General features: G+C 36.4%; 1 protein-coding gene across 1 annotated transcript; it reads right to left on the minus strand.

The window, feature by feature from the left end:
- LOC129235588 (uncharacterized) lies at positions 1-26,251 on the minus strand. Its single transcript, XM_054869498.1, has 7 exons — positions 25,743-26,251; positions 15,070-15,235; positions 14,493-14,625; positions 14,102-14,300; positions 6,098-6,312; positions 1,977-2,081; positions 1-1,889 (listed from the first exon to the last, which is right to left on the minus strand). The coding sequence occupies exons 1-7, from the start codon at positions 26,227-26,229 to the stop codon at positions 765-767; spliced, it is 2,430 nt and encodes an 809-aa protein (XP_054725473.1). The 5' UTR covers positions 26,230-26,251; the 3' UTR covers positions 1-764.

Raw genomic sequence — 26,251 nt, forward strand, 5'->3', positions numbered from 1 at the left:
CAACACTTACAACACTTCAATGTTCTGTTGCTGAAAATTACATACCATTTACATATGCAAGTTACATCCTAATTGGAGCGTAGATTTGATTTTATGTAGTTAACGTTATGGCATTCGTAGCAATTCGACTGTCTGACTAGGGATTTCTTACGATTTATTTCATCTCTGCATTTAAGCAAATGTGGCACATAAAGAGACGCGACAAGTTACAAATGTAATGTGAACAACACAACATGAGCGTATACTGGTTCGTGGCATGTGGGTGTGCTTGTGTGTATGCGTGAAGCATGTGCTTGTTTTGCGGTTTTGGGGTATCGGCTAGATGTGCCAACAAATTGGTGAGATAAGTGTCCCAACACGCTGATGAGACAGATTGCTCAGATGATTTAGATAACTCGCACTTGACGTGGCCGTGACTGCATGAGCTTGGTCATGGAGAAAGCTGAGGTTTTTACTTAAATTATTATCCTGTGGTGCTCTTTTACATTACTTTCGGAATGGCGAGCTTTAAGTGTAAGCGATTATGGATATGTGGGAAGTTGGTAGGCACATGCATACGCATCGATACATACATATAAAAACATAGGCGCATACATGAGTGTGCAGTGTCTGCTTATGTCGCCATCTGGTCTGTGTGACCCGGCAAATGTTATATCCAAAATATGGGTTCACTTGCAATGAACTTTCTCAAGTTGGCCAAAAGGCTTCACATTCGTCTGTGTTTGTGTGGGTGTGTTAATTTGTGTGCATGCTGAGGGTCCTTTTCACAACTTTTGCCCCATCATTTCGGCATTGAGTGTCGACTCGAGTATGCCTGGCGATGTAGATGATATGCTACGCATAAGTGCCATACGAGATGTGGGCGTGCCGCCCACACTTGCGTGGGTATGTACAGTCGAGGTGTTGTCTTGTCGCGTCCGTTTCATGCCATTACCACCACCACCACCACTACCACTACCATTACGTCGGTCATTTAGTTCTTTTTTACGAGCACGCCAGTGGAACATGCCGGTGAGTGTATCAAAGGTTTTGTGCGTTCGACCCCCATTCGCTGTCCGCCCATGCTTCTTTTTGTCATTTTCGTAGGTCGTAAATGGTGAGCCAGGCACATTAGGCACATTAACAGTGCTGCGCATTAGTTCAGCGCGCGGATTCGACTTGGCCAACAATGTGTCCTGGTCACGTCGGCTGATTATACGTGAAAGTTTAAGACGCGCACGTGCTGGCGCATGCACGTCCAATTCCGCTATGGAGTTTACCGGCTGTACGGATTGCATAGGCTGCACAGCTGGAATACGCGTCAGTGTCAGACTACTCGATGACACTGGCCTTGGCAATTCAGATTCATGCTCGCCAATGCAATGAGTGTCGCCAAGCTCATATTGACTAGCGTTGCTTTCCCACTCCTGCGAGTTAATAGACGCGCGATCATCACATATAGGGCGCGCATTGCGCATCACATTATTGTTGATGACCGAACGGCGCAAATTGTTACTTCTGCTGGAATTTATGGTCGCCGATTGCGGATGAACATGACAATAACCGTATCCTGTGCCCAATTCCATGTCGAGCAGTAAATTACTATCGGCGCCGTTAGATCGTTGTGATAGTTGTGATTGCAGCCTGTGATGATGCTGTTGCCTGGGTGTCGATGCAGCAGTCGCGCCGTTAACTTGATTTGAAGCGATTTCATCGTGCTTGTTCAGAGTCGTTGCTAGTGGCGATTGCGAGCCAATGGATGTGTAACGTGAGCGATGCGATGAACGGCGACTGGCGCTATTGGCACCCACTCCGCTCAGGCCGATGTTGCCCATTCCACCACCACCGCCGCCGCCAACGCCGCTACTGCTGTTAATTGTTGTCGTCGTTGTAGTTGTTCGGATGCTATCCTGCAGAGAAAGATGATGACTTTGGTCACGACAATGCAATTGCATAACTCGGTAAGAGTGGTAGTGATCGAGAGCATTGTTATTCACCGTTGTATGGAGACGCATTGAACCGTTTTGTCGCAATAGGGCACTGTAGTTGTGACTTTGACTCTGGTAGCGGCCGGGGAATCCAAAATGACGGGCTAAAGTAACCTGTGAAAGAAATTGAGATATTAAAAACATTTGTGAACTGATAGAGAAAATGGAGTATAAAAATATTTTAAAATTAAAGAGCCAGGAAAAAATTATATACAACATGGCGGGAGGAAATCTCTTAAGAGTTTTGTTGAGAATATTTTTTGACCTGAAATAATCCCTTAAATTATACTACACGCATATCTGAGATTTGAATTTTAAGGTTTTTCGAGACTACATCAAATAGCTTCATTCAACAATTTGAATATTCAGTATCAGGTAGAGTTTTAATTCGAAGGCCGATGATACATATTTTAATATAAAATTAGTTCATATATTTGGGAGACAAACCGACTTTGTGACTGCAGGTTCTTCCTTTAAGGACGAAACACCAAAGAAGTATTTCGTTTATAAACACTTGAATTAATTTTGAAAAAATTTATATTTAAATAAAGACATATTCGAAACACGATACCCACATTTGGTGCAAAGAGCTTGATTTTGACCGATAGAAGAAATGCCCAAAAGCTCTATCATAAATTCGGCGGCTTACATAAGGTTTCAAGATCGTAGCGTTTTCCTGTATAAACAAAGACAGCGATCTGGTGACTGACGTCCGTATGCTCTGGACAAATTTATGGAGGGAACACTTCACGAACTTGTTAAATAGTGGCAACTACGCATGTCACAGAAGATGTGAAGATCCCGATGCCCCAATCGTTCACGACCAGACTGACGTTCCTCTACCCGACAATGAGGTGGGAATAAGAATTACGGCTAAAGAACAACAAAGCCGTTGGAGCCGACGAACAGCCGAATGAGCTATACAAGGACTGACGAGCTGGTAAGGTGCTTGAATCAGTTCCTATGCAAAATATGGTGCATGTCAGCACATTGGAATTTAAGTGCTCTGCTATTCTTAAAGTACTCTTCGAAATCGAATATCTCAAAAACTAGTTTTAGATTTCAGTTTACATAAACAAATTAAGCCAAAATAACGTGAATAATAATGTCCTTAAGTATGTGGAAATACTTTCTCGATAACTATACAATCCATGCATATGCATTTTTTTACATATAGATTATCCTATTCCATAGCGTACAATTTAATTTTTATCTAACATACGGCATAACGCGAAATAATTCACCCTATTGGAAGAAGTCGGCGGCCGCCGTAGCCGAGTGGGTTAGTGCGTGATTACCATTCGGAATTCACAGAGAGAACGTTGGTTCGAATCTCGGTGAAACACCAAATTTAAGAAAAACATTTTTCTAGTAGCGGTCGCCCCTCGGCAGTCAATGGCAAACCTCCGAGTGTATTCTGCCATGAAAAAGCTCCTCATAAAAAAATATTTGCCGTTCGGAGTCGGCTTGAAACTGTAGGTCCCTCCATTTGTGGAACAACATCAAGACGCACACCACAAATAGGAGGAGGAGCTCGGCCAAACACCCAAAAAGAGTGTACGCGCCAATTATATATATATATATTGGAAGAAGTCGGACGTTAATCATATTTGACACTTGTGAACTATACAGCTGAAGTATGTAAACAAATAGACAAGCACTGGAGCACGTAAAGATCAAACTAAACATTTGCATCACCCGAAATCATTATTTTAATTTAATAAAAAAGCTATCAAAAACAAAATTGGGTGACTAATTTTGCGTCATCTTGTATCGGGTGTTGTTGAGCTACATGAGAACTATCGATATCGATAACTAAGGTTTGGCAAGTCAACACGAATTGTTTAACGCCAGAACAACGATTCCAAATTGGGAAGTTTAATTAAAAACTATAAATCTGTTCGAGAAGTTCATAGAGTACTGAAATGAGGAAGGAGAGGCCGTTACGATGAATGGCGAGCGCTATCGAGACATGCTGACAGAAGTTTTGTTTCCAAAAATTTATCATTTAACATCGACGACATTTAGTTCCTAATGAAATAGCTATAAACTAAAAAATTAAAAATAAGATGGATTTAAATAAAAAAAAAATGAATAAGCTTAATTAAAAAAAAAAAAATTTAATTAAATATAATGAAAAGAATTTAAGGGAAATGAGAGTAAAACACATACATATATACTCCTGGAGTTAAGAATGAATGCAAAATACTTGGAAAGTAAATGGTAATAAGTCATGTGGCTACCAAACATGTTTCCAGTAAAATTTTTAATTTACTCAATAAAAATACCGAAAAAAATTCTCATCTTAAATATGTATGCAATTATCTTTCGTTTTGAAAAAAAAATAAATAAATAAAACGAAATCCGTCACAGCTGATTGGGTTGATGCGTGACTACCATTCAAGCACGTAGGTTCGAATCTGCTCACATGAAACACCAAAAATGAAAAAAAAAGTTTTTTCTAATAGCGGCCGCCCCTCGGCAGGCAATGGCAAACTACCGAGTGCATTCCTGCCATGAAAAAATATCTGCCGTTCGGAATTAGCTTAAAACTCTACGTCCCTTCATACGTTGAACAACATTAAGGCTTATGCGACAAATTGGAGGAGGAGTTCGGCCAAACACCCTAAAAGGCTGTAAGCGCCAATTATATATATATGTATATATAAAAGGTGAAGTCCAAAATAAACAAGGTTGAGCTAAAATAGAAACGACAGGAGCGCTGTTCTGATAACTTCGAGTTTATTTATTCAAAATAGTCCCCTCAGGCTCGATACACTATATATTTTGCGCGATTTAAAAGCATTTTGAAAAAGTACTTCAGGTTATTGACCGATATGTCCTCCAGATGTCGGTACAAGCCTTTTGGATGGCCTCTATGGAAGCAAAACGTTTTCCTTTCACGGCCAAATGCAATTTTCCGAATGATTAATGGTTAAAATGCGATTTTTAGTCAAAAAATCAGTCACAAGAGTGGATTGATGAGATGGTGCATTATCATCCAATAAGCGTCAGCTTCCTCCTTCGCGGTATTCTGGGCAAATTTGACGAATGTGATGCAACAAACGCTTCTAAACGCCAAGATAGAAAATTGCATTGACGGTTGGCATGAATTCCTAGTGGACAATTCCCTTGGAATCTCAAAAATAAGTGAGCATCGACTTGATTTTTGACTTCTCCAAACGCGAATTTTTGAGTGGTGGCTCGTCTGGGGCCTTCCATTCGGCACTTTGTCGCTTAGTTTCAGGTTCACCAGTTACAATGTTGTAAAGGAAGTTCTCGTCTTTTCTCGCCTCTGTAACGAGGTCTTTCGAATGTTGAATTCTGAGTAATTTTTCTTCCTCAGTTAACCTGTACGGAATGAAACGTGCACAGACCTTTCGTAATCCCAAATGATCAGTTAAAATGCGATAAATCAATGCTTTGGAGATATTCAACTCCGAGTCATGAATTTTAAAGATGATTTTGATTCATTTTTGATAAATTTACGAACAATTTCGATAGAGTTTTCGGTGATTGCTGATTTTAGGCGGCCCGTAGCCTGTATGTTCATTGCCATTTATGTTCTCACAACCATCTCTGAAACGTGTAAACCACTCATGAACTCCAGCACGAGGTACACAATCATCGCCATAAACTTTGTTTATCAATTTAAATGTTCCGGTAAACGTTTTACCGATTTTAAAACAAAATTTTATATAAGCTCTTTGACATACTGACACTTTAGACGCAATAACTTCGCTTCCACTGAAACGAATATCACCAAGCTTTCACTGGAAGTCAGCTAGGGATATAACTTCTAACACTCTGACTCATTAAAAAGATGGCACCATCAAAAACATTTTTATGACGCCTACCTTGTTTATTTTGGACTTCACCTTGATTCAAACGATTTCCATAAGCCTATTAATTTTATTTCATTCTTATTCTCAATTATTTTTTAACAACTTTTAAAACTTGTTTTCAAATTGAACATTTTCATGACTTTTCGATGAACTTGGCATTGACCACATTTGGATAATGGACGCCAAAGAGCAATTTAAGCTTTTACATGCAGACTCATTTTAATACGACATTTCATTTCACATATTGATGCACTTACAACCACCAATACATTTGGCTTAACTCACCTTGAAAGCATCACGGAATTTGTGACTCATGATGTTGTACAGCAATGGATTGATACAGGTTGATAGGTAATACAGCACACCGGATACGAGGTCGACAGCTTCGAAGACATCTTTAAATAGTTGCGATTCTATGTTGGCGCTGCTGCCGTACACAGCCATCAAGCGTTGAGCGTGAAATGGCGCCCAGCACAAAAAGAATGCTACAGCAACGGCCACTGATGAACGAGGAAATGATGAAAAACGACGACAAACGGCGAGACATGTAAATATATGGAAAGAAAAAAGAAAAAAAAAAACAAAGACCACAAACAAGAGAGAAAAAAGGGAAACACAAGCAAAGGATAAATTACATATAGGTATGAGTATTTTAGCGAAATTTAATTTAAGAATAAGAAAGAGATGGAATACTAATTAGTACTATTTAGAAGTTTTGCCACTAAATGAAACTTTTCTAACCTAAGCTACACGGGGCTAAATGCTTTCATGAATAGTCAAATGTGCAATATTGTTTCAGACCGGAACGCAAAACAGTTGAAGTATCTAAATGAATATAAAATTTAGTCCAAAATGGTCTGTTCTGTCTTTGTCTGAAAGAGAAAGAGCGAAATTATGTACATATTAGCCCTAGGTCATATACTGTATGGGTAGTAGCGTAAAATGTGTAAAATGGGGGTTAGGAAGTATTGAGTTGTTTCCGAGGTTTGAGGTTTCAAAACCCTGATTTTTACTGTTTCTTTGAATTGTAAGTAGAATCCAAGAGAATTCAGAAATAATATTAAATACAATAGGGGTTTTTTGTATTTTCCGATGAAAAAATGTAAGAAAAGTTCAAAAAAATTTTTTTTGTCAAAATAATTTTTTTCGAATTAAAAAAAGTTTTGAACTTTTCCTTTAAAATGGTAACCAACTTTTTATAGAGAAACAAAAATTTGTGATTGGCTTTTGATCCTAAAGGAACTCTTCCACCACGGCGCGGGGCTATCGATCGACGTGCAGTTGTTTGAAAAAAAGTTATGTGTTATAAACTTATGTTCATCTGTGTGTTGAATAATTGCACTGCACCGTGTCCGAAGAATACAAATTAATTATTTTCAATTCAAACTCTCCAAAAGTAATATATTTGGCCTACTATGTAGGCTTTTTATTTATATCCTTTAGTAAAGGGACGAGTTATTACAACTAATTATTTCGGCGACTATACCTGCGTACCTAACGAGAGGTGTTACTTTTATGTGCCGAATTAGCGTCTGCCGTATGTAAGTGGTAGCTTCCTGAACGTGACAAACGTTGAAATACCTCCACTGTAGCTACTGTGTTACTGGGAGGTATTATTGTTGTTAGTAAGATGTGTTATCTTACATTCCTTTTGCCATAAGTTGTCTCTGGCGGCAAGCAAAACAAGAGTTTAGGGAGTTCTTACCTTAATAGCAGAATAGCTACACTAAAACTTACAGTGCGATAGGTAAAGTAACTTCCACGAATCGAGGGAAAGAGGACACTCTAAAGCTCTGTTTTTCTTGGAGAAAGTCTTAGCATTCTAATAAAAATACTAGGTTGTTCTATAAGTTTTGCGGTTCAATATGAAAAACACAATTTTATGGTTTGAAATACACTTTATTTTTCACTTCAGTCTCCTGAAAAACGCTTTTCAAGCATGCATATTTTTAGGTCTGGAAACAGATGGACGTCGCTAGGGGCCAAATCTGGTGAATACAGTGAATGCTACAACAATTCGAACTTTAATTATGGATTTTAGCTTTGTCAAAATGATCTTGTGCAATGTTCTGATGAAAAATATATTTTTTTCTTTTGCAATCTGGGTCTTTTTTAACAATTTTCTTCATTCAGCTGGTCTAGAAGGTTACAAAAATATTCAAAATTTATTGTTTTACCAGTTTGCAAGTAGTCCATAAACGAAATTCCTTTCACATCACAAACAGCTGATGCTAACATTTTCTTAGCCAATTTGTGAGTACGAACTCGTTTCGGAGCCGAAAAACCAAATTTACACCACTCGTTAGTATCCTGGTTTTATTTAGGATCATGATGATAGACCCAAGTCTCACCCATAGAGATGAATCGACTGAAAAAATCTACTCTATTCTTTGGTTTTTTTGTGTGTTTTGTTTTCCTTATTCACTCCTCTCGGGAGCATAGGGTTTCGACAAAGTTCCTCCATCGTACACGGTTCTATGCTGTTGTTTTTGCACGGTCCCATGAGATGTTTTTTGGTCGACCGCGACCTCTTCTTTCGTAAACGCTATAAATGTTGCTGTTAAGTCGCATTCGAATGGGTTTTCGTTCCATTGTTAGCAAATGCGACCCCGAAACCCAATACTTCAGTCAAAATATTGTTGCTTGCACTACTCAATGAAATGTCTAGAGCTTCTACTAAATAACTTTGAGTCACTAAACAATTTTCCAATACGTTTCCTGTATTTTTTCTACCATTTCTGCTGTTGTTGCAGATTCTGGACATCCTTGAAGTGGATCTTCAAGGCTGACACGACCACGTTTAAATTATTTCTACTATACTAATTGATGGCGAAAAGTTCTTACACACTTTCAACATGCCATTGATTTTAAAACTTCCAATGAATTGACTGATTTAAATGAAACTTCACATGCGTTTATGTGAAGAGTGTACCAAGATGAAGGCTGAATCTTCTTCAATAGAAGGCTGTACAAGTTTAATTTCTGTATAAACAATTGCACACGTCATTTAACTTTATAATGAATGGAAACCTCCATCATCTATCATAAACAATTTTACACCATACTTATTTCTAGCACTCGCATTAATTTTACGAATTTTACTTAACATATGTTGCACAGTTTTCGTGTGCTTCCTTAATGCTCACACCTCCTTCTTACAGGCTGGTTTATAGTGGGTAATTGTTTCTCTTTAATTTCGTAACGCACATCCGTCTTCTGTCGCGTTATAAGCCAACTTTATTAAAAATAAACAATCCCTAACCATATCGTATGCTTAGCATATCTTCATTGGATTCCACAGGTGTTGAAGTGGTAGCTTTTTACACGCATTTACTTTCTGGTTATCCAAATAGGTTACATGTCTCCTTGCTAAATTATGCTTTGCGTGCATATCGGCGCCTATAACCACACTAAATACATAAAATGAAAAGCATCAACCACAATACATGCATATATACATACATACATATACCGAAATCGTATAAAATGATCGCCTGCTGTTTAATATGACATTAATTGACTTGAGCGGGCGTGTTGATTTCGACGCCAACGTAAAATTATCTAAATATTTACGTAGACCGACATATTAGACCGTAACCGACGGGCTAGCATAGCTCATGCTCAGTATAAAGAGGTTTGGCGCTTGTGGGCTGGTTGAATGAATTTTGGTTTGTTTGCTTGGGCGAATATTTTGCTTTGCGCTTGAGGTAAGCTTTAAAGCAGCAAGCGATAAACTGTACAAGTAAATGTGATTTGTTAGTGCGCAAATATTTTATTGTAGATTTAGTATTGTATATATATATTTATGTATTCTACAACGTAACGTAAAAAAGATTAAAATTTTGTGTTTTTGCAAAAATATAATTTTACTTCAAATTATCATCAATGAGTAGATAATTCAAAGTATTTTAAATCACCACCTATTATCGTTTTGTCACTCCTCTGCTAATTCATACATATCTTGTCAAAAAAAAAAAAATAGTTTATATACTTTACGTTTCCGAAATAGAATTGACTGAAACATCGAAATTCGTTATTATCAAAAATTTTAGAGTGAATTTCGGTGTTATGCCACCTCTGAATGGTGGGTGGTTCCAATGAGAAAATTTTGTATAGGCCTTTACTCACCTCGACCACGTAAAGACGGTTAAAATCGATCTGGACCGAAATTTAAACTCTAACCTTTGTAAGGAAGCAAACTCACAGAGAGAGGTAAAGCTAGTGACGTCAGGGAAGCAGACAGCAATTCAGTCCTAACAACACACAAAGCTTTGCGTGCTTTTAGCCGATCTCATTAACATTTGTGTGGAATCGAAACCAAGTTTTTTTAATTTTTTAAAAACTAACATTATTTCGACTAACGCCCGTTAGCCGATTTGTATAAAAGCAAGTGCCCTTGTTTAGTTTTTTGAGTGATATAGCTACTTCAGACGGATGGACGGACGAAAACGTCGGCTGCCGTAGCCGAATCGGTTGGTGCTAGACTACCATTCGGTAGTACAGGGTTTAAAACTGCATGTGAACACGAAACACCAAAATTGTAGAGAATGTTTTTTTCTAATAGCGCTTGCCCTTCGGCAGGCAATGGCAAACCCTCGATGGTGTTTCTCCACTTAAAAAACCAACTGCCGTTTGGAGATGGCGTAAAACGCACATCATAAAGATAATGGCGATCGGCCAAACAAGCAAGAAAGGATGTAAGCCTCAATTATATATAAATATAGAGTAGGGGGGATTTTTTCCCATCTGAATATTTGCGACGGATCTAAATTAGTTGGGGAGCAATATGCGAACCATGTTTGCTACGAGTTCTATTAAGTAAATTTTCAAACTTTTGCTCTCGTCGGATTTTTTTTCCTTGAGTTCGTTATTTATATACAATTTGAGTAGTCTTGTGTTATAAAAGTGCCCTGTTTAAGTAAAAGATTCTTACCCAAACAACTGTGTCGTGGCGTATGATGAACATTAGGTATACTTTTATAACAATCATAAAATAGGGGTTTCCACGGGGACTCAATTAATAAAGTGCAATATTTCACTTTTCAAGCTTTTCGAGCCCACTGGAATTCCACTAAGTTTCTAACATTAGTAGTTTCAAAATTTCAAAATTTTAGTTGATTTTTGATCGTTTTCGCCTTAGAAAATGTTGCGCATTTTCTTCGCATAACGAATGCACGATATAGTAAAGAAAATTTGGAGGACTGCAAAATGCATTCTTTTTAATTCTGATAAAAATTTGGGATATTTGTTAAAAATTTGTCGAATTTTTATTACCCAGATTCAAAGTTCAAAACTTGCGTTATTATGGGCTTTGTTATAACATAAACTATGTTTTTATTGAAAAATAATTTTAATTAAAATTTAATAAAATAAAAGTAAATGATCAAAACTGGCCAACAAGTGATTCGTTTGGAATTGTATATCTCACAGAAAATGTTTTTGTTGTGATTGATATGCCCCAGATTAAAAGGGCGATTTTAGAGTTTCTGAGTATGCAGAACATACTTTTTTAGTCTAATCTTTATGAGTAAAACTTTTTACTGGGACTACTTTCGTAACGGTTTAAACCCATGAACCACCACAAATTGTATGATATAAAGTTCCCAGAAAGGCATTTAGTTCTTGTTATCGACGACTATAGTGACTAAATCTAACTTATTTTAGTAGTGCGCACTTGTTCATTTCCAATAGATTTAATGCTTTTCGTAATAGTTAAATTTTTCTTAATATTGTAGTTGGGCTTGTGCATTGCCAAAGAATGTATGCTTATTTTATCAACCGAAAATATAATTATATAATACAGCTCTGACAGAGCCTAATCAGTGAAGTTTCGGCGCTTGAAATGATCAGGAGGTTTCACTTCTTGAGCTAATTTGATCTTATATGGATATAGGCCGCGATCTTGTCAAATTCGCTACAATCGGTTAGCCCAGATTGCCAAAGTTTATGAATGGCGTGGGATAGGTTGATGTGGCTCATCTCGATGTAAAGCTGTGATATTTTGAGTTTCTTTCCTGTATAATAAATGCACGATTTTTTGTTTTATAGAGAAAAAGCGCAGCATCCTCAGAGGGAAAGATTTTAAAATGTATTTTTTACCATCTTCGTGCTTGCACTTTTATTTTTTCTAGAAATTCTAAATAAAAACCACGAATTTCGGATGAAAAGTTTGCATAATTCTTCTAATTTCTATATAAAACTTGATAATTGAAGTGGTGCAGTTTTTGATCGACATTAGCTATGCTTTTTCACAAAAACAATGAACATTCACAAAAAAAGAAAAAAAAACCCAAGGAAAATTGTGAAAATTGGTTAAAAAGTTGATGTGCTATTATCTGTCGCCGGTTTTATGATCAGCTCTTATTAATTGATCTTATTAATGTTGGTTTTACTATAAAATCCACTGAATACTATTTCTAAAACCCTTAAAAATGACTTAGCTAAAAAAAAATACAAAAAAAAAATTTGAATGACTTCTCCGAAGTTTCAAAATGGCGTTACCGCCTAAGAAATTTGGTAGTAATTTTAATAATTTCCAAATGCCGCACTATCGTGACCTTGAGTAACCTTTTGACCTATCCAGTTTGTACAAGAAATTTATATACAAGAAATTTATATATGCGATTGTATTGAAGTACTCAATTGTCATGTCTTTGTTGAAAGTCTCAATGCTTTAGGAATGATTTCTTTGTTATTTCTCTATGCTTGCAGAGTCATTGCCAAAAGTGATGGGAGACATTATTTTATACAGGGCCCGCCATCTATCGTTCCGGATTTGAACTAGGGATTATTTGAAGAATGGTAACACTTAGCTGTCATCTGATTTGACAAAAAATTAGTTTTATTCTTTCGCTGAACGAAAATGGTCGTGTATACGCTCAAAGAACGCTGGGAAATATTGCGACATTACTTTGAAAATCATGGAAATGTTGCAGAATGTGTACGAAAATTACGTACGGCAATGGGAAGAAGAAAAGCACCGAATGAAGCGTATGCGCGTTACTTTGCGAAAAAAGTAAGAGAAACTGGGTTGCTTATTGACAAACCAACGTTGGATTATTATCTTTGGGGTGCCGTCAAAGACCAGTGTTATGCCAACAAACCAACAACAATTGATGCACTGAAGACCAACATACGCGATTTCATAGCTGAAATACAGCCGCATACAATCGAAAATGTGTTGAAAAATTGGAACGATCGGATGGGATGGTGCATGGCTAGCAGAAGCAGCCATATGAATGAAGTTGTGTTCCATCATTAACCGGAAGGATTGTACTTCAAAACAAAAAAACACAGTTTGGAAAAATATTGAGTAGTTTCTTTTTAATAGCATTTTTAATTCCGTAAAGTTATATGGCGTACCCTATAGTTATTATTATTATTATACTAGAGTAAAAAAACACAATATCGAAGATTTTCTGTAAGAATGTCATAACTCAAAAAATCAAAAATTCGGGAAAACCGGCTTTAAATTATATCAATTTGTTATTCCAAAGTAAAAGTTAATAAAAATTGTGATCTGATGAAATGCCGTTTTAACGCCTAGAATTTTTTACATAGCATTAAAGAAGAACAGGTGGTAATTTCACATATCTTCTCTTGTTTTTGTTTTAGATTATGAAATTTTGCTGTAGAACGATATAACCAATTTCTACCAAGAACTTAACGGCGGTTAAAGCTCTTAACAGAGCTATCAGATGCTACAGCTAGTTTTGGTTTACATTTGTGGTTTGCTGACTACAGTGGGCTAGCTGAGAGAGAGCTGTCCGTGCTTTTATTTAAAGTTTTCGTGTTTGGTTTACTTTTTTAACACTTTGCATTTTTAAATAACCAGAGCATTTATATATTTTTATGCTAAAAATAAAAGTGAAATTAACTTTTTGGACGAAAATTGTATCGCACAAAACTTCACTAATGGCCTCTCATCAGTTGTGGCACTGAAATTATTCTGAAAAATGTTTTGTCAATATCATTGTTAAAATATCATTAATGTTGTCTCGGGGATGTTGAGAGGTTATTCCATTTATGAAGGTGAGTTAATGCGCTTTGACGTAACAACAATTTCATAAGAATTTGTGTATTTGAACGCGATGCTTAACTGTAACTAAGCGAAAACTGTAGTTGTTAAAGCTTGTTGGAAATAGGTTAAGATTGTCCTGAAAGAATAATTTTCCGCGAAACATTTCTTAGTAAGCATTGAATTGTTTTTGTTTTTAAATACAAATACATTATAATATCACCTCTAACGTAGGTCTATTTGATAACTACTACTCTACTAACATTACTCACCAAGCATCCTGATTACACGACTCTGTGCGCTAATTCCGCGGTGTACATCAAAACTACGCCTCGGCACTGCCTGTAGCAATCGGCTGCGCTTCAATTTTATTCCAATCAGTACATAGAGTACACAAATCGCTGTCATGGGACCGCCGAAGAAGATAAACCCCGAAACTGCGAAAACATGTTCGACAAAGTGGTTGCCAATCTGTAAACGAGAAAAGATGCCAACGCACACACACACATATGCATGGTTAAACATAGAATGGACAATACGGACAAACACAAAGATAATGTGAGTATGTATATGTGTATGTATGTATGCACATGCAAAAGTATGGCAGTGGACGTCGGTCTACTATATTAAAACTAAATGACCTCTACAACTTGCTGAACTTACCGTACACGAGGTGCCGCCCTGCTCTGAGACAACGGAGAATTGCATCGCCTGCGGCAGGGCGAGCAGCAGCGCCGCCACCCAAATGGCGAAGATGAACTTGATAGCTCGCGATAGCTTCGACATGGTGTGCTGTCTGCAATTAGGCGATAAAAGGGAGGAACAAAAATTCACATGGGTGCATTAAGTGCAGAGGTAGGTACTACATAGTATATATAAGTAAATATGTATGTTTGCTTGTGTGCATGTGTGTGCGTAAATTAAAGTAAAAATCTTGAAGGCGTAACGAACGGTGTCTTCTAAAAATTGGCAGCCGTATCGGAACAATTAATCGCTTAAGTTGTCAGTTGAAGTTGAAAACTAAAAACGAGAGAAAGAAATGAAAAAAGAAAACGAGCGGCTCGGCCCAATTGTTCTGCTTCTTCTTTTTGCTGTTACATTAACGTAAATGAAAAAACTCAAAGGGAAAACAAATTAGGGTAATTGTAAAAATACCTTAAAATAAGCCAATAAGTGTCAGATGAAAGAAAGAAAAGAAGACAACAATTTTGTTAATCAGTCGCAATCTTTGCGCACTCACCGAAATGGATGACATATCGCTATGTATCGTTCAACAGTAAATGCTGTAATGGTCAATACTGTCGCGTTTGTCGCAGTCTCCGCCAGAACACTGCCCAGAATACATATCACATCGCCAAATGGAAATGCATTAGGATACCAATAACTGTAGACATCTTGCGGTGCGCCTGCAATAGATATTAATATAAAAAACTATTAGGTACTGATAAGTAAATTTGGCTGAGTCAACTTAATATTCTAAACTTTTTTGAATGACGTCAAGAGGGCGTACTTCCGAAAACAAAAATTAATTAAAAAAGAACAAAACACAAATCCAATCGCATCGCATTTGAAAACGTATAGAGGGTATGGGGAATGTGTTTTGGCACCCAGTCTACAGCGAATTTTTTTCTTCTAATTTAAATCCTTTTGTAGATGAAATAAGCAGAATAAGAATAAATAAGAATTTCGATTGTTTAGAGCTACATGTTTAATTTGGCTCCAGGAACGCCCTGCTCTATTCGCCTCTGCTTCTACTTGTCGCCGCCATGAGTTGGCTGGTTTCCCGCACCTACGGCTTCCTTGGGAATTCTAGTCTAGCGCTGTCCTTGCGATGGTGTTTGTCCGGTAAGCGCCCAACGATCATCTTTGCTTATAATATCAGGCCAGAATATCCACATTATCTTTCGTAGGCAACGGCTTAGGAAGGATTGCAATGATTGTGATATGCTTGTTGTTAAGTTCCATGTTTCACATCCATACAGAACTACCGACTTCACGTTGGCATCAACTATAATATTTTCAGTTTTGTGTGCCTGGAGATGTGGGTTGATCTCCATATCTTGTCTATCATGCCAAATGCAATGCGTCCCTTAGATATTCGGTTGCGTATGTCAGTTATTGATCGTCCATTTTTTGAAATTATGCTCTCAAGGTAGCAAAATTCATCTACATCTTCAAGTGGTGCGTCGGCACTTTGAAGGGCTTGTGCTTCAGTGGTGTTAATCCGCATTACTTTGGTCTTTGCTACGTTAATTTTTAGACCTATTTGTGCTACTTCATGGCATACGGCTTATAGTTTAGCTGATGCACCTGAGTATTTCTGCGATAGTAAACAAATGTCATCCGCATAGTCTAGGCATTCAAGCTGGTCGCTTAAACCCCAGGAAATGCCCCTGCTGACCGCACACGCTTGTCGCATTGGTAGGTCCAGGACTAGGTTGAGCAAGAGTGGAGATAATACACATCCTTGCCTAACACCGATTTGAACTTCGATACTACCACTTAGAGCTTTTTCGTATTTCACGTGGCATGAAGTGCCCGAGTACAATTTTTTATGATGGTAATAATTTTCTCAGGCACTCCTTTGCATTCAAGAGCTTTCCAGATTGCTTCATGATTGAGCGTGTCGAACGCTTTCTCGAAGTCGATGAAGCAGAGGTAAAGAGGCGAGCGAATTTTTTTATGATGGTAATAATTTTCTCAGGCACTCCTTTGCATTCAAGAGCTTTCCAGATTGCTTCATGATTGAGCGTGTCGAACGCTTTCTCGAAGTCGATGAAGCAGAGGTAAAGAGGCGAGCGAATTTTTTTAATATATTTATTCTTAACTAAAGTGTACATATTTTTCGATAAACGTACATAAATTTTAGCTTGATGTTAAAGGATAATAATTTTAAGAGTCATAAGTTTACGCTCCTTTATGGATGGTTGAAAAAGTAACACGAAAAATAGTTTTTTAATTTTTGAAAATAAATTTTTACCTATATAAAGACATTTATTAAGAGGAACGCATGATGCATTTTATAGAAGATCACTCAATTTAACAAATAAGTTTTATTTGAGATGGATAATGACAAACTCTAAAAGTATGTTTGAGTAGCTGTAGTATAGGGTTTTTCAGTAAGAGCGCTTCAACTTTTGAACTTTTTTGAATAAAACACAAACGGTTTGACTTTTTTAACTAATTTTTTTTTTATTATCGAGTTTGAACATATACATTTAAGTATGAAATTCGATTTCTTTTGCATGACCACCGCGTGCACGTTTTACGAAGTCCAATCGTTGAACCCAATTTTCGACCACTCTTTTGCATAAATCGGCCGAAATTCCAGCAATTTCGCGTTCAATATTGGCTCTGAGCTCACAAATCGTCGCCGGCTTGTTACTGTAGACCAATGACTTCACATACCCCAAAACGGGACGGCTTGTTAAATGCACCGTAAAATGGCCGTAATGCTCTTAAAGTAGCAGCAACAGAACGATTATTTTCATAAAAAATTTGCACGATTTGCAATCGTTTCTCCATGATGAAATGTATACTAATGAAGTTTACAAATGATAAGCGAAAAATAAAAAATATTGCGTCGTTCGCCCTCCCTATCGGAAAAAAAGTTGAAGCGCACCTATTGAATAACCCTATAGAAGAGGGTTTAAGGTGGTCCAGAAATTTCAAAAAATCGATTTTTTGTTTTTTCAATATTTTGAAAGTATAGTATCTTAAGAATATACTGTGAAATTTTCATGAGGAACCATTAACAAGGTAGAGAGCGGTCCGCGAGCTCCTGTACCTTGGCTCCTTGGACCCACAAGATCTAATCAAATTTCTTCGGAGGTCGAGTAGATTTAAAGAAAATTAAAAAGGAAATCCAAGTACAGTACAATGGACTTAATTCTGTCTGAGTGCTGTACAAAAAAATCCATTGCTGAATTAATAAACTGCAATTTTCCCACGCCCCTACCGGCTATATACATATGTACACCCACACTATCACCCCAACTCTACCAAGTCTCACGGCTGGTAATAACTTTTCTTTATTCAACGCTGCACCAGATTTCTGCCTTTGATACCAAAAACTACAAACTTGCTTTCATTCAAAAAACAAAAACTTTTAAAAGTTTATATAATCACTTTCGAAAGCAATGCGTGTTTGCTTATTTATTAGGGAAATAAATGCGTTATTTCTAGCAACTCTTCCATGATAGCCAGCTTTTCCGAAGACTCTTCTGGAAGTTCTAATATATTTTTGAACCTTATCTCTTATTTTATCTGAAACTTTCGAAGAAGTAAAGATATTTCCGCACAAGCCCGATAATACTGCGCTTTTTTCCTTTCGGTTAATTTACAAGGGTGTCCTACATTTGATCTGGAAGTTATAACTCCGGTATTTTTATAGTTTTTAATTACTGTCCGAACCGATGTCCTTGCTCTGCCTGTTGTTCTTTCTAAATGTCGATAGTTTTGACCTTCTTTCCACAATCAAGGTTTTATCAAGTATTACTCGCAGATTTTTCATGTCCGCAGATAGAGTTAAGGCGGCGTCCCCTAGTTTAAGGGTCCTAGACTTAATTTCTTCCTTCTTCGGGTGAAGGGTACCACACAAGTTTTGTTCGGATTTAACGAAAGTCCTTTCTCCCGACACCAGTTTTGCGTAATGTCGAAAGCTAGTTGTACGCGATCAGTTATAGTAGAGTCAAATTTGCCTCTGACCATGATGACTAAACCGTCAGCAAAGCCCTGAACTTCATATCCCAGATAGTCGAGAGTCTGTAGAACTTAATGTAATCGATAGGGTGAACCTCATCATAACTCATAAAGTTCTATGAAGGTCTGGTTTGAAGGCTAGCCGGAGCTTTCTTATTACATTTCGCAAAAGCAATTCCGTGTATTTTTGAATTTCAGATTTTGTCACTACTTGGTAGTTTAGTTGTATTTCGGTTGTATGTATTTGAACTGTACCAAAGGGTTTGGGAAATTTAATTTTGTTTGCAAGTTCTTTTTTATCAAAATTTTGACTCAACTTTTTTATGGATTTTTATCTCAAAGTCTACGGAGAAGCATTTGTTTAACAAGAATTGTGGGTCAATAATAATATATTAGGTTAATAATAATTTATTAAAAATGGCTATATTTATAAAAAAATTTCAAATAATTTATTTTTGTTGTTATATTTTTATCTCAAATAGTCAAAGGAATAGTCTAAGGTAAAAGAAACATGCTTTTGTATTTCTAGTGTATTACAATACCAATATTTTCAATTTCTCAAAATTTTTAATTTTTTTTCCAAACATTTTCAATTTAATCAAACCTACATATTATATAAACCAATTTCCAGAAAAATTGAAAATAATGAAAAACAATTCTTGTATCAATTGATATGACATCGGTCCATTGAATTCTCTTGAGCAAAAGAAAAAAAATACCAAAAATATATTTTTTAGAAATGGTCTTAACACAGCTCAAAGACCATTTAAGTGCTCTAAAAAAATTCCAAAGACTTACAACACGTTGTCAAATTCCCATGCCTTAATTCCGTTATGTAGAGGGTACACAAATTTAAACATAATTCTTATAAATATCTCACAAAAGCTGGTTTGCAATCAATGGTTTTTGGGTCAAGCTTGAAAGATATTCAAGGACCTCTGACAATTTGCACAAGTGACAAAAAAGCAAACACACACGCATGTACGTTTGAATATGCGTTTACTTCTAGCAGCAACGATAGTAATCAACTTAGCTTAAGCCTCCTGGTCTACTTATTTCCAAGCCTCTTAAAATGTTTATATGCAAGTATATATTATGTTTTTTATGACTTGCGTGGTAGGTATGTTAATCATAAAACACATTCTGGAAGTGTCCTTGGCATGGTAATTTTATTGGGAGGTAAGTGTTTCAATTTGATTGAATGCGTACCAGTAAGCAAATAAATTTGCTTTTAGGGCTTAACTAACGGGTGTTTGCTTTTAAAGATGCATGATATAACTTTTTTAACAGAAGCTTATAAGTTGTATGGCACTTAGTGTCTATAAATAAATATGTTTTATAGAGGCCTTCCGATTGTTTCAATTTTGCAACACTTTTTCACAATTTTATCTCGCGATCTTATCTCACTATGTGGAAGGTAAATTTCCAAGTTAGGTCGCTCATAAGAGTACACGTAGTCCACAAAATTATAAACTTACACATTTCTTGATATTATTCGCCTGATTTGGAATTGCAAATTTCGCTTGTTAACAATGAAGTGGGGAGCTAAGGAAAATCGCATTGCAGTAATTGCATTACAAAAGTTTGGTAAACGTTCACGTGAGATTTACGAATTCCTGAAAAAACTTTCGAGAATGTTTGTTTACCGCAAAATCAATAGTTTTTTTCCAAACATCTGAAGTGACAGACAGAATGGTTCGAACCAATGCGGCCATAAACGCCATTCGGGAAAGAATTCGCAGAAATCCCCTTAGAAAGCAGAAAATCATATGCAGAGAAATCAATGTATCGATCAGATCCATGTCAAGACTAATTAGAGATGATCTTCATATGAAAGGCTTCCGTTGCTCAACTGGTCATCTTTTGACAACGCGCTTGAAGAAAATTAGACTCGACAGATGCAAGCAGCTTCTTCGGTGGCACGCGGTCAACGGCCATGAAAATATTACTTTCAAAGATGAGAAAACGTTCACAATTGAAGAAGTTTTTAATACGCAAAAAAAAAAACAAAATCTGTGCTAAAGTTTTTAAAGGTACAAAGAATGTTGTGCCAAGGGTTCAGTCTGGCCACCATTCACGCTCCGTAATAGCTTGTTGGGGAGTGTCTTGTAAAGGCGTTACATCTCTTCATTTCTGCGATCGGGGCCAAAGTGTGCCAGGAGCATGTCTTAGAAGGATGGGGAAACAGCTGAGCAGTACTTTCTTCAATGAAGAGCGTTGGATCTTCCATCAAGTTTCTGCATAAACCATCCAGCAGTGGCTAAAAATCAATATTCCTGGATTCATAACCACGGAGGATTGCCCGTATGGAAGTCCAGATCTGAATCCCTTGGACTACAATTTATGGTCAGAATTGGAAAACATGGTCTGTCGGAGACCTCACAGAAATTTAGAGAGTCGCTAACAATCTTTGGCTTGAACAGCGGCGTTAATATCCACGAATGGCCTAATCGTTTGAAGAAGGAAATGGTGACCATTTCGAAGGAAAATTAAACATTTTTTAATATTTAAATAATTAAATTAGTTTTTTTTTGTGTTTTTCATTACAAACATTTAAATATACATACATAGGTATAGGATGTTTGTTGACACTATAGGGTGAGCCATGAAAAATTTGCTTTTTGAATCGGCTATAAAAAAAAACAAATCAATATTTTTTCAAACTTTTTTTTTATTTTGAAGATTTAACATTGTCATTTATGAATGAAAAATAATATCGTTCAAATGACTGCCACGACTGGCTTTACCACTCGATTAACCCAATTTTTAAGCACATTTTCGATTGTTTGGGCTCCAATTTCATGAATGGCAACTTCAAAAACATCAATCGTCTCTGGATGGTTCGCATAGCATTTGCCCTTAAGGGCTCCCCACAAAAAATAATCACAGCTCCGAGGCCGCCAATTGATACCGGAATTCAAAAACGGTAGCTAAAAGTTCGAGTGTAACTTTGGCAGTGCGACAAGTTGCACCGTCGTGTTAAAACCAAATGTCGTCCATGTCATCCTCTTCAATTTTTGGAAACAAATACTCGTTGAGCATGTCACGGTAACGCTCGCCATTTACTGTAACCGCGGAAGAAGAAGAAGACTCCCCACTTTGGAAATAGGTTTTCAATATTTCCCAATTTTGTTCAAGCGTATAGCGTCCTATTTCGTAAATGTCAAACCTTTAAGTAAATTATGAACACATTTGACAGTCATTTGTGTTACCATTGTCAAAAACTAGTTAAAGCACAACTGGTTTAAAGGAAACTAACAAGCAGTATTATTTTAACAATTTTGTGGAGTTTTTATTAAGAGAGTTTTAAAATCTCTTTTTTACATTAACTACCAATAAGATTACATGGTTTTTTTCGCTGGAGTCGTCGGGTTAGGCCTGCAGTGTTGAAAAGTTTGCTGGCTTCCTCATTTACTTGCCTCTGGAACCTCTTAGAGTGGACCTCTGCTTGTGTTTTAATAACTTCAGCGACCGTAGGAATGTTGAGGTCACGATAAATATCTTCATTGCGAATATACCAAAGTGCGTTCACAATATTTTTGAGAATTTTATTTTGAAAACGTTGGATTGCGCTAATATTATTTTGACTGGCCCATTCCCAAATTTGTGCGCTATAAGACCACACTGGTTTGATAATTTGATTGTATATCATTATTTTGTTATATATGGAGAGTTTTGAATTGCGTCCAATAAAATAAAACTAGCTTAATTAAAAAAAGTTATATAATTTTATATCTATAACCGACTTAACTTGTAACAGAACTTATGGCTGGATTAAGTAATTTGTAATTTGCCCGGAACTCACGTCATTATTAGTATTGCTGACTCCATCGTAAGTTTTATAAAACTATTAAAAGCCAGGTTTTATGAAGTTATTATATTTTTTAGGGGGTTTAAGATATTGGCTGGGAAAATGTTGTCCACATAATTTTTGGCTAGGAATGTCCTAGGAATGATTTAATTTTTGGCTCACTTTATTTGAAAATATTAATTATATACCTTTGAAATCAGAGAAAAAGGGCGGATCATGTCCATTTTTATTAAGTAGAAATGCCAGAAAAGCCTATTTACTTTGACGCCTAATTTGACAGGTATCGAAATGTCGATGCTTCTAAAAACATATCTGTTACATCTCAATAAAAATTGTGTGGAAACATATTTTGCTCTGATTTATTGTACGGGTCTGCATAAAATTGTGTTGTCAGTTATTCATTTGCATAGCTTTTTCAATAAACTTATTTAAATAAATATGTCAGTAAATCTACATACGTACGTACTTATATTTAAGTAAATATATTTTGTGCCGGAAGTTAAGCTTAGTTTGCAGGCCTGCAGAAATCGCCCAAATTGCTATTATGATTGATGGCTAAAGGCGCAAAAGAAATGTAAACACATATATTGCATATAAAATACTGGCATTTTTTTTAAAAGGCGACATCAGCAAAAAGTAAGTTATATTATTTACATATGTATATCTACATATGCATGCATTTTCATGTACTAGCGCATACAGTCTTAAAAGTTATTTAGGCCAAGTTTATACATAATTTTGTGGAAGATGATTTATCATTAGCAGCTTTTTCATGGCAGCAAAAAAGCCGGGAGGCTTACCATCGGCTACCACGTCTGCGCCCACGATGAAAAAAAAAGCATTTGTATTTGTTTTATGTTCGCATGGGCTCCGAATCCAGTAGCTGCTGTTGCTATGTCGTACGCCTGCACAATCCACTGCGGCGCCGGAAAACTGAGGATATTGTTGTGCACGTCCGTGTTTATCTATATTCTAGAGAGCACGCGTATTCAATCACGCTTCTAGATTTCCCTTTTCAAAATTGAGTGATTGCATATTATTATAAGTGTATAGTTGCACACTTATTTTCTGCCTCCCATATACTCGCACACACCGTTTATGGCTGTCAATATAAGTGCACGCTCAATTTTTTTCTACTTTGCTTTCTTGTTTTCGCAATTTTCGGTCGCATTTTATGTGGGCCCCATATTTTCTTACACATACCATAATTTTATATTTTTGTACGTTTTTATTTTCTGCCTTTATTTCTGGTGTATTTTTTTATATTTCTAAAGAAGCACATTTAATTTATTTGCTTTTTATTAATTTTGTTATTTAAGAAATTTTTGGGCACGTCAACGCTATTATTGTAGAACTTAGCCCAGCCAATTTTTTATTAAAGTTTCTTTTACTAATGAACTAAATTCCTAAACAGGCAAAAAATTAATGGAATGTTAACTAGCTAGTCGCTGGGCAGCAGCTGTTAAGCAGTCGCTAGTTACACATCTGCACGTACACTGCTTTTGGGTGAATACGAACATACAGGTGAAACAAACAAAAACAAATAAAGCGTTAATAATAAGGTGACTATCGAAAATAGAAATAATTTATCAAATTTTATGACCCTACGCCTTAATAGTAAACGTTTCTTTCCTTAAGAAAGGTTTGGTCTGCCATTTTTTCATATAGTGGCGAGCTTGTCGAAGTAGATCTAAAGTATTACATAAGCTTGTAAGCGGCCTCTGTAGTCGAATGAGTTGGTGCTTGACTACTATTAGGAAGTGCTCAAATTCGAATTTCCGGGCGTCAAACACTAAATGACAAACAATGCTTTCTCTAATAGCGGTCGCTCCTCGGCAGGCAATGGCAAATGTCCGAGTGTACTATAGTTCTACCAAGAAAGAGCTACTCTTAAAAACCTTCTACCATTCGGAGATAGCATTAAACGTTAGCATTAGAGGTTTGAACACTGCAAGAGCAGTGATTTTAATGTTGAAAGAAGGCTTAGTACTGAAGCACAGAAAATTATAGAAGATTCTGAATTAGGGGCAAAGATTCCAAATTGACGACCCACATCAAACGCTAAAAGAATTGGCAGCATCTTTGGGAATGACACAAAAATTAATTTCGAAACGTCTCAAGTGAAGGAAATAATTTAGCAGCAAAGAATTGAAGCCGCGAAATATTGAAAGCCGATTCTGTGCTTCTGAGTAGTTGCTTAAAAGACTAAAGTGGAAAATGCTTCTACATCGCATTGTAACTGGGGGCAAAAAGTAGGTTCACTTCGTTTAAACAAAGCGCAGAAAATCATGGGAAAAGCTAACACATGCGTCCACATAGATGGGATTAACTGGGTGTGATTAATTATGAACTGTTAAAACCGAGTGAAGCCACTACAGGAAGTATATAAAATAAAATATATATTTTATCCGCCATTCAAACCCCACTCATTCGTCCCCGTTCTCCTACAAAAACTTTTAGTACCAAATTTCTTACTTTGAGGAAATTAAAAAAAAAAAAATCATATAATTTGAATCCACATTTCACATTTTTTAATCAGAGCTTTTAGAGAACCTTTTAAGTATGCAGTTTTATAGCCCATTGCATTTTGGTGTAAGAAACCAAGTGTAAAATGGCTAATACATTGCGTTGAAAACTGACAATTTTTTTTTGGTGGTGCTGTGAATTTTGTCCTTATAATGAATGCTCAACATTTATTTATAGAGAAAAACACCACTATTAAAAAAAATTGTTAAAAATCAATGCGTTTTTTAGCCACTTTAAACTTACGCTTTATAACACCAAAATTTAATGAGTTATAAAACTGCATACCCGAAATTTTCTAAAAATTCTGATAAATAAGTTTGAAATTTTGATAAATGATTTGTTTCAATTACTTTATATTATATTTGCTCAAAGGTATTATAGACTTGAATTTGTATGGTTTTTATAGAAGAATGAACTATATTTTCACAATCACTACAAATTATATAAATAAATTACTGAAATTATATATGAAATAAATAAATTGTGGAAGCTTGTCAATAAGTCCCTGTATTATACATAGTTATTTAACGCAGTGCATATCTATATCTACGTCGATTCCGTGATGTGAACAAAGTTATAATACCATTTTGATCTAAAGCCCTCGTGCATACAAAATTTTGTACCACTTCTGCTCTGTTTGTGAATTGAATCCACGTTTTGTTCGTGTAATCATGGAAACTCAATTCCTCTCTCATCAAATTTTCTATCTATAGTAGCTACGTGTATCCGTTATTGTCAGCCCATTTCCGATTCTTAATTCTAAAATAGCTTTGAAAACTTATTTACAGGCTGTCAGCATATTTCCTTTTCAAATTTATACATAAGTATTATTTGTAGTAAGTAAGTATTATTAAATATTCTCAATAGAAACTCACCTGACAGCAACAACAACAAATCCGATACAGCCAAGTTGAATAGGTAGAAATTTGTCGCTGTATGCATAAATTTATTTCGCGATATAACAATGCATGTGATGAGATTACCCAACACACCCGCGATAAATATTATTGCATAAAAAACGGTGAGCGTAATCAACACAGACATGGAGAGTTGTTGGTGTGGCAGTTCATAGGTTTGATTTAACTGCGCAGTATTTAGTAGATCCGTTAGATTTTCCGTTGAGATATTAAGTGTCAGTGACATATTCTGCTTGAATGCATCGCTCTGCAACAACTGCTGGAAATCCAATAACGACGAGGAGTCAAAGGCGAAAAGCGGCGAATTGGAATAGTAAGCTTGACTGATGATGATATCCTCATCAAGCAGCAGTACTTTATCGGTTGTTGCTTCGGATGTGGCTAATGCGCTGGCAGCAATAGCAACCGTTGCCAGTTGTGGGTGCAAATGTGGGTGGGCAAACATCCTATTCGGTTGGTTGCGTCTG

Source organism: Anastrepha obliqua, chromosome 1 (assembly GCF_027943255.1).
Source record: "Anastrepha obliqua isolate idAnaObli1 chromosome 1, idAnaObli1_1.0, whole genome shotgun sequence".
Lineage (NCBI taxonomy): Eukaryota > Metazoa > Arthropoda > Insecta > Diptera > Tephritidae > Anastrepha > Anastrepha obliqua.

Bases quoted from the DNA above. Each gene is read 5' to 3' on its own strand.
- LOC129235588 (XM_054869498.1), bottom strand. From the start codon at position 26,229: ATGTTTGCCCACCCACATTTGCACCCACAACTGGCAACGGTTGCTATT. The intron at 14,626-15,069 runs GTGAGTGCGCAA...GCCTAATTGCAG, and splicing joins GCGATATGTCATCCATTTCG to ACAGCACACCATGTCGAAGC. The intron at 1,890-1,976 runs GTGAATAACAAT...CTTTCTCTGCAG, and splicing joins CAATGCGTCTCCATACAACG to GATAGCATCCGAACAACTAC.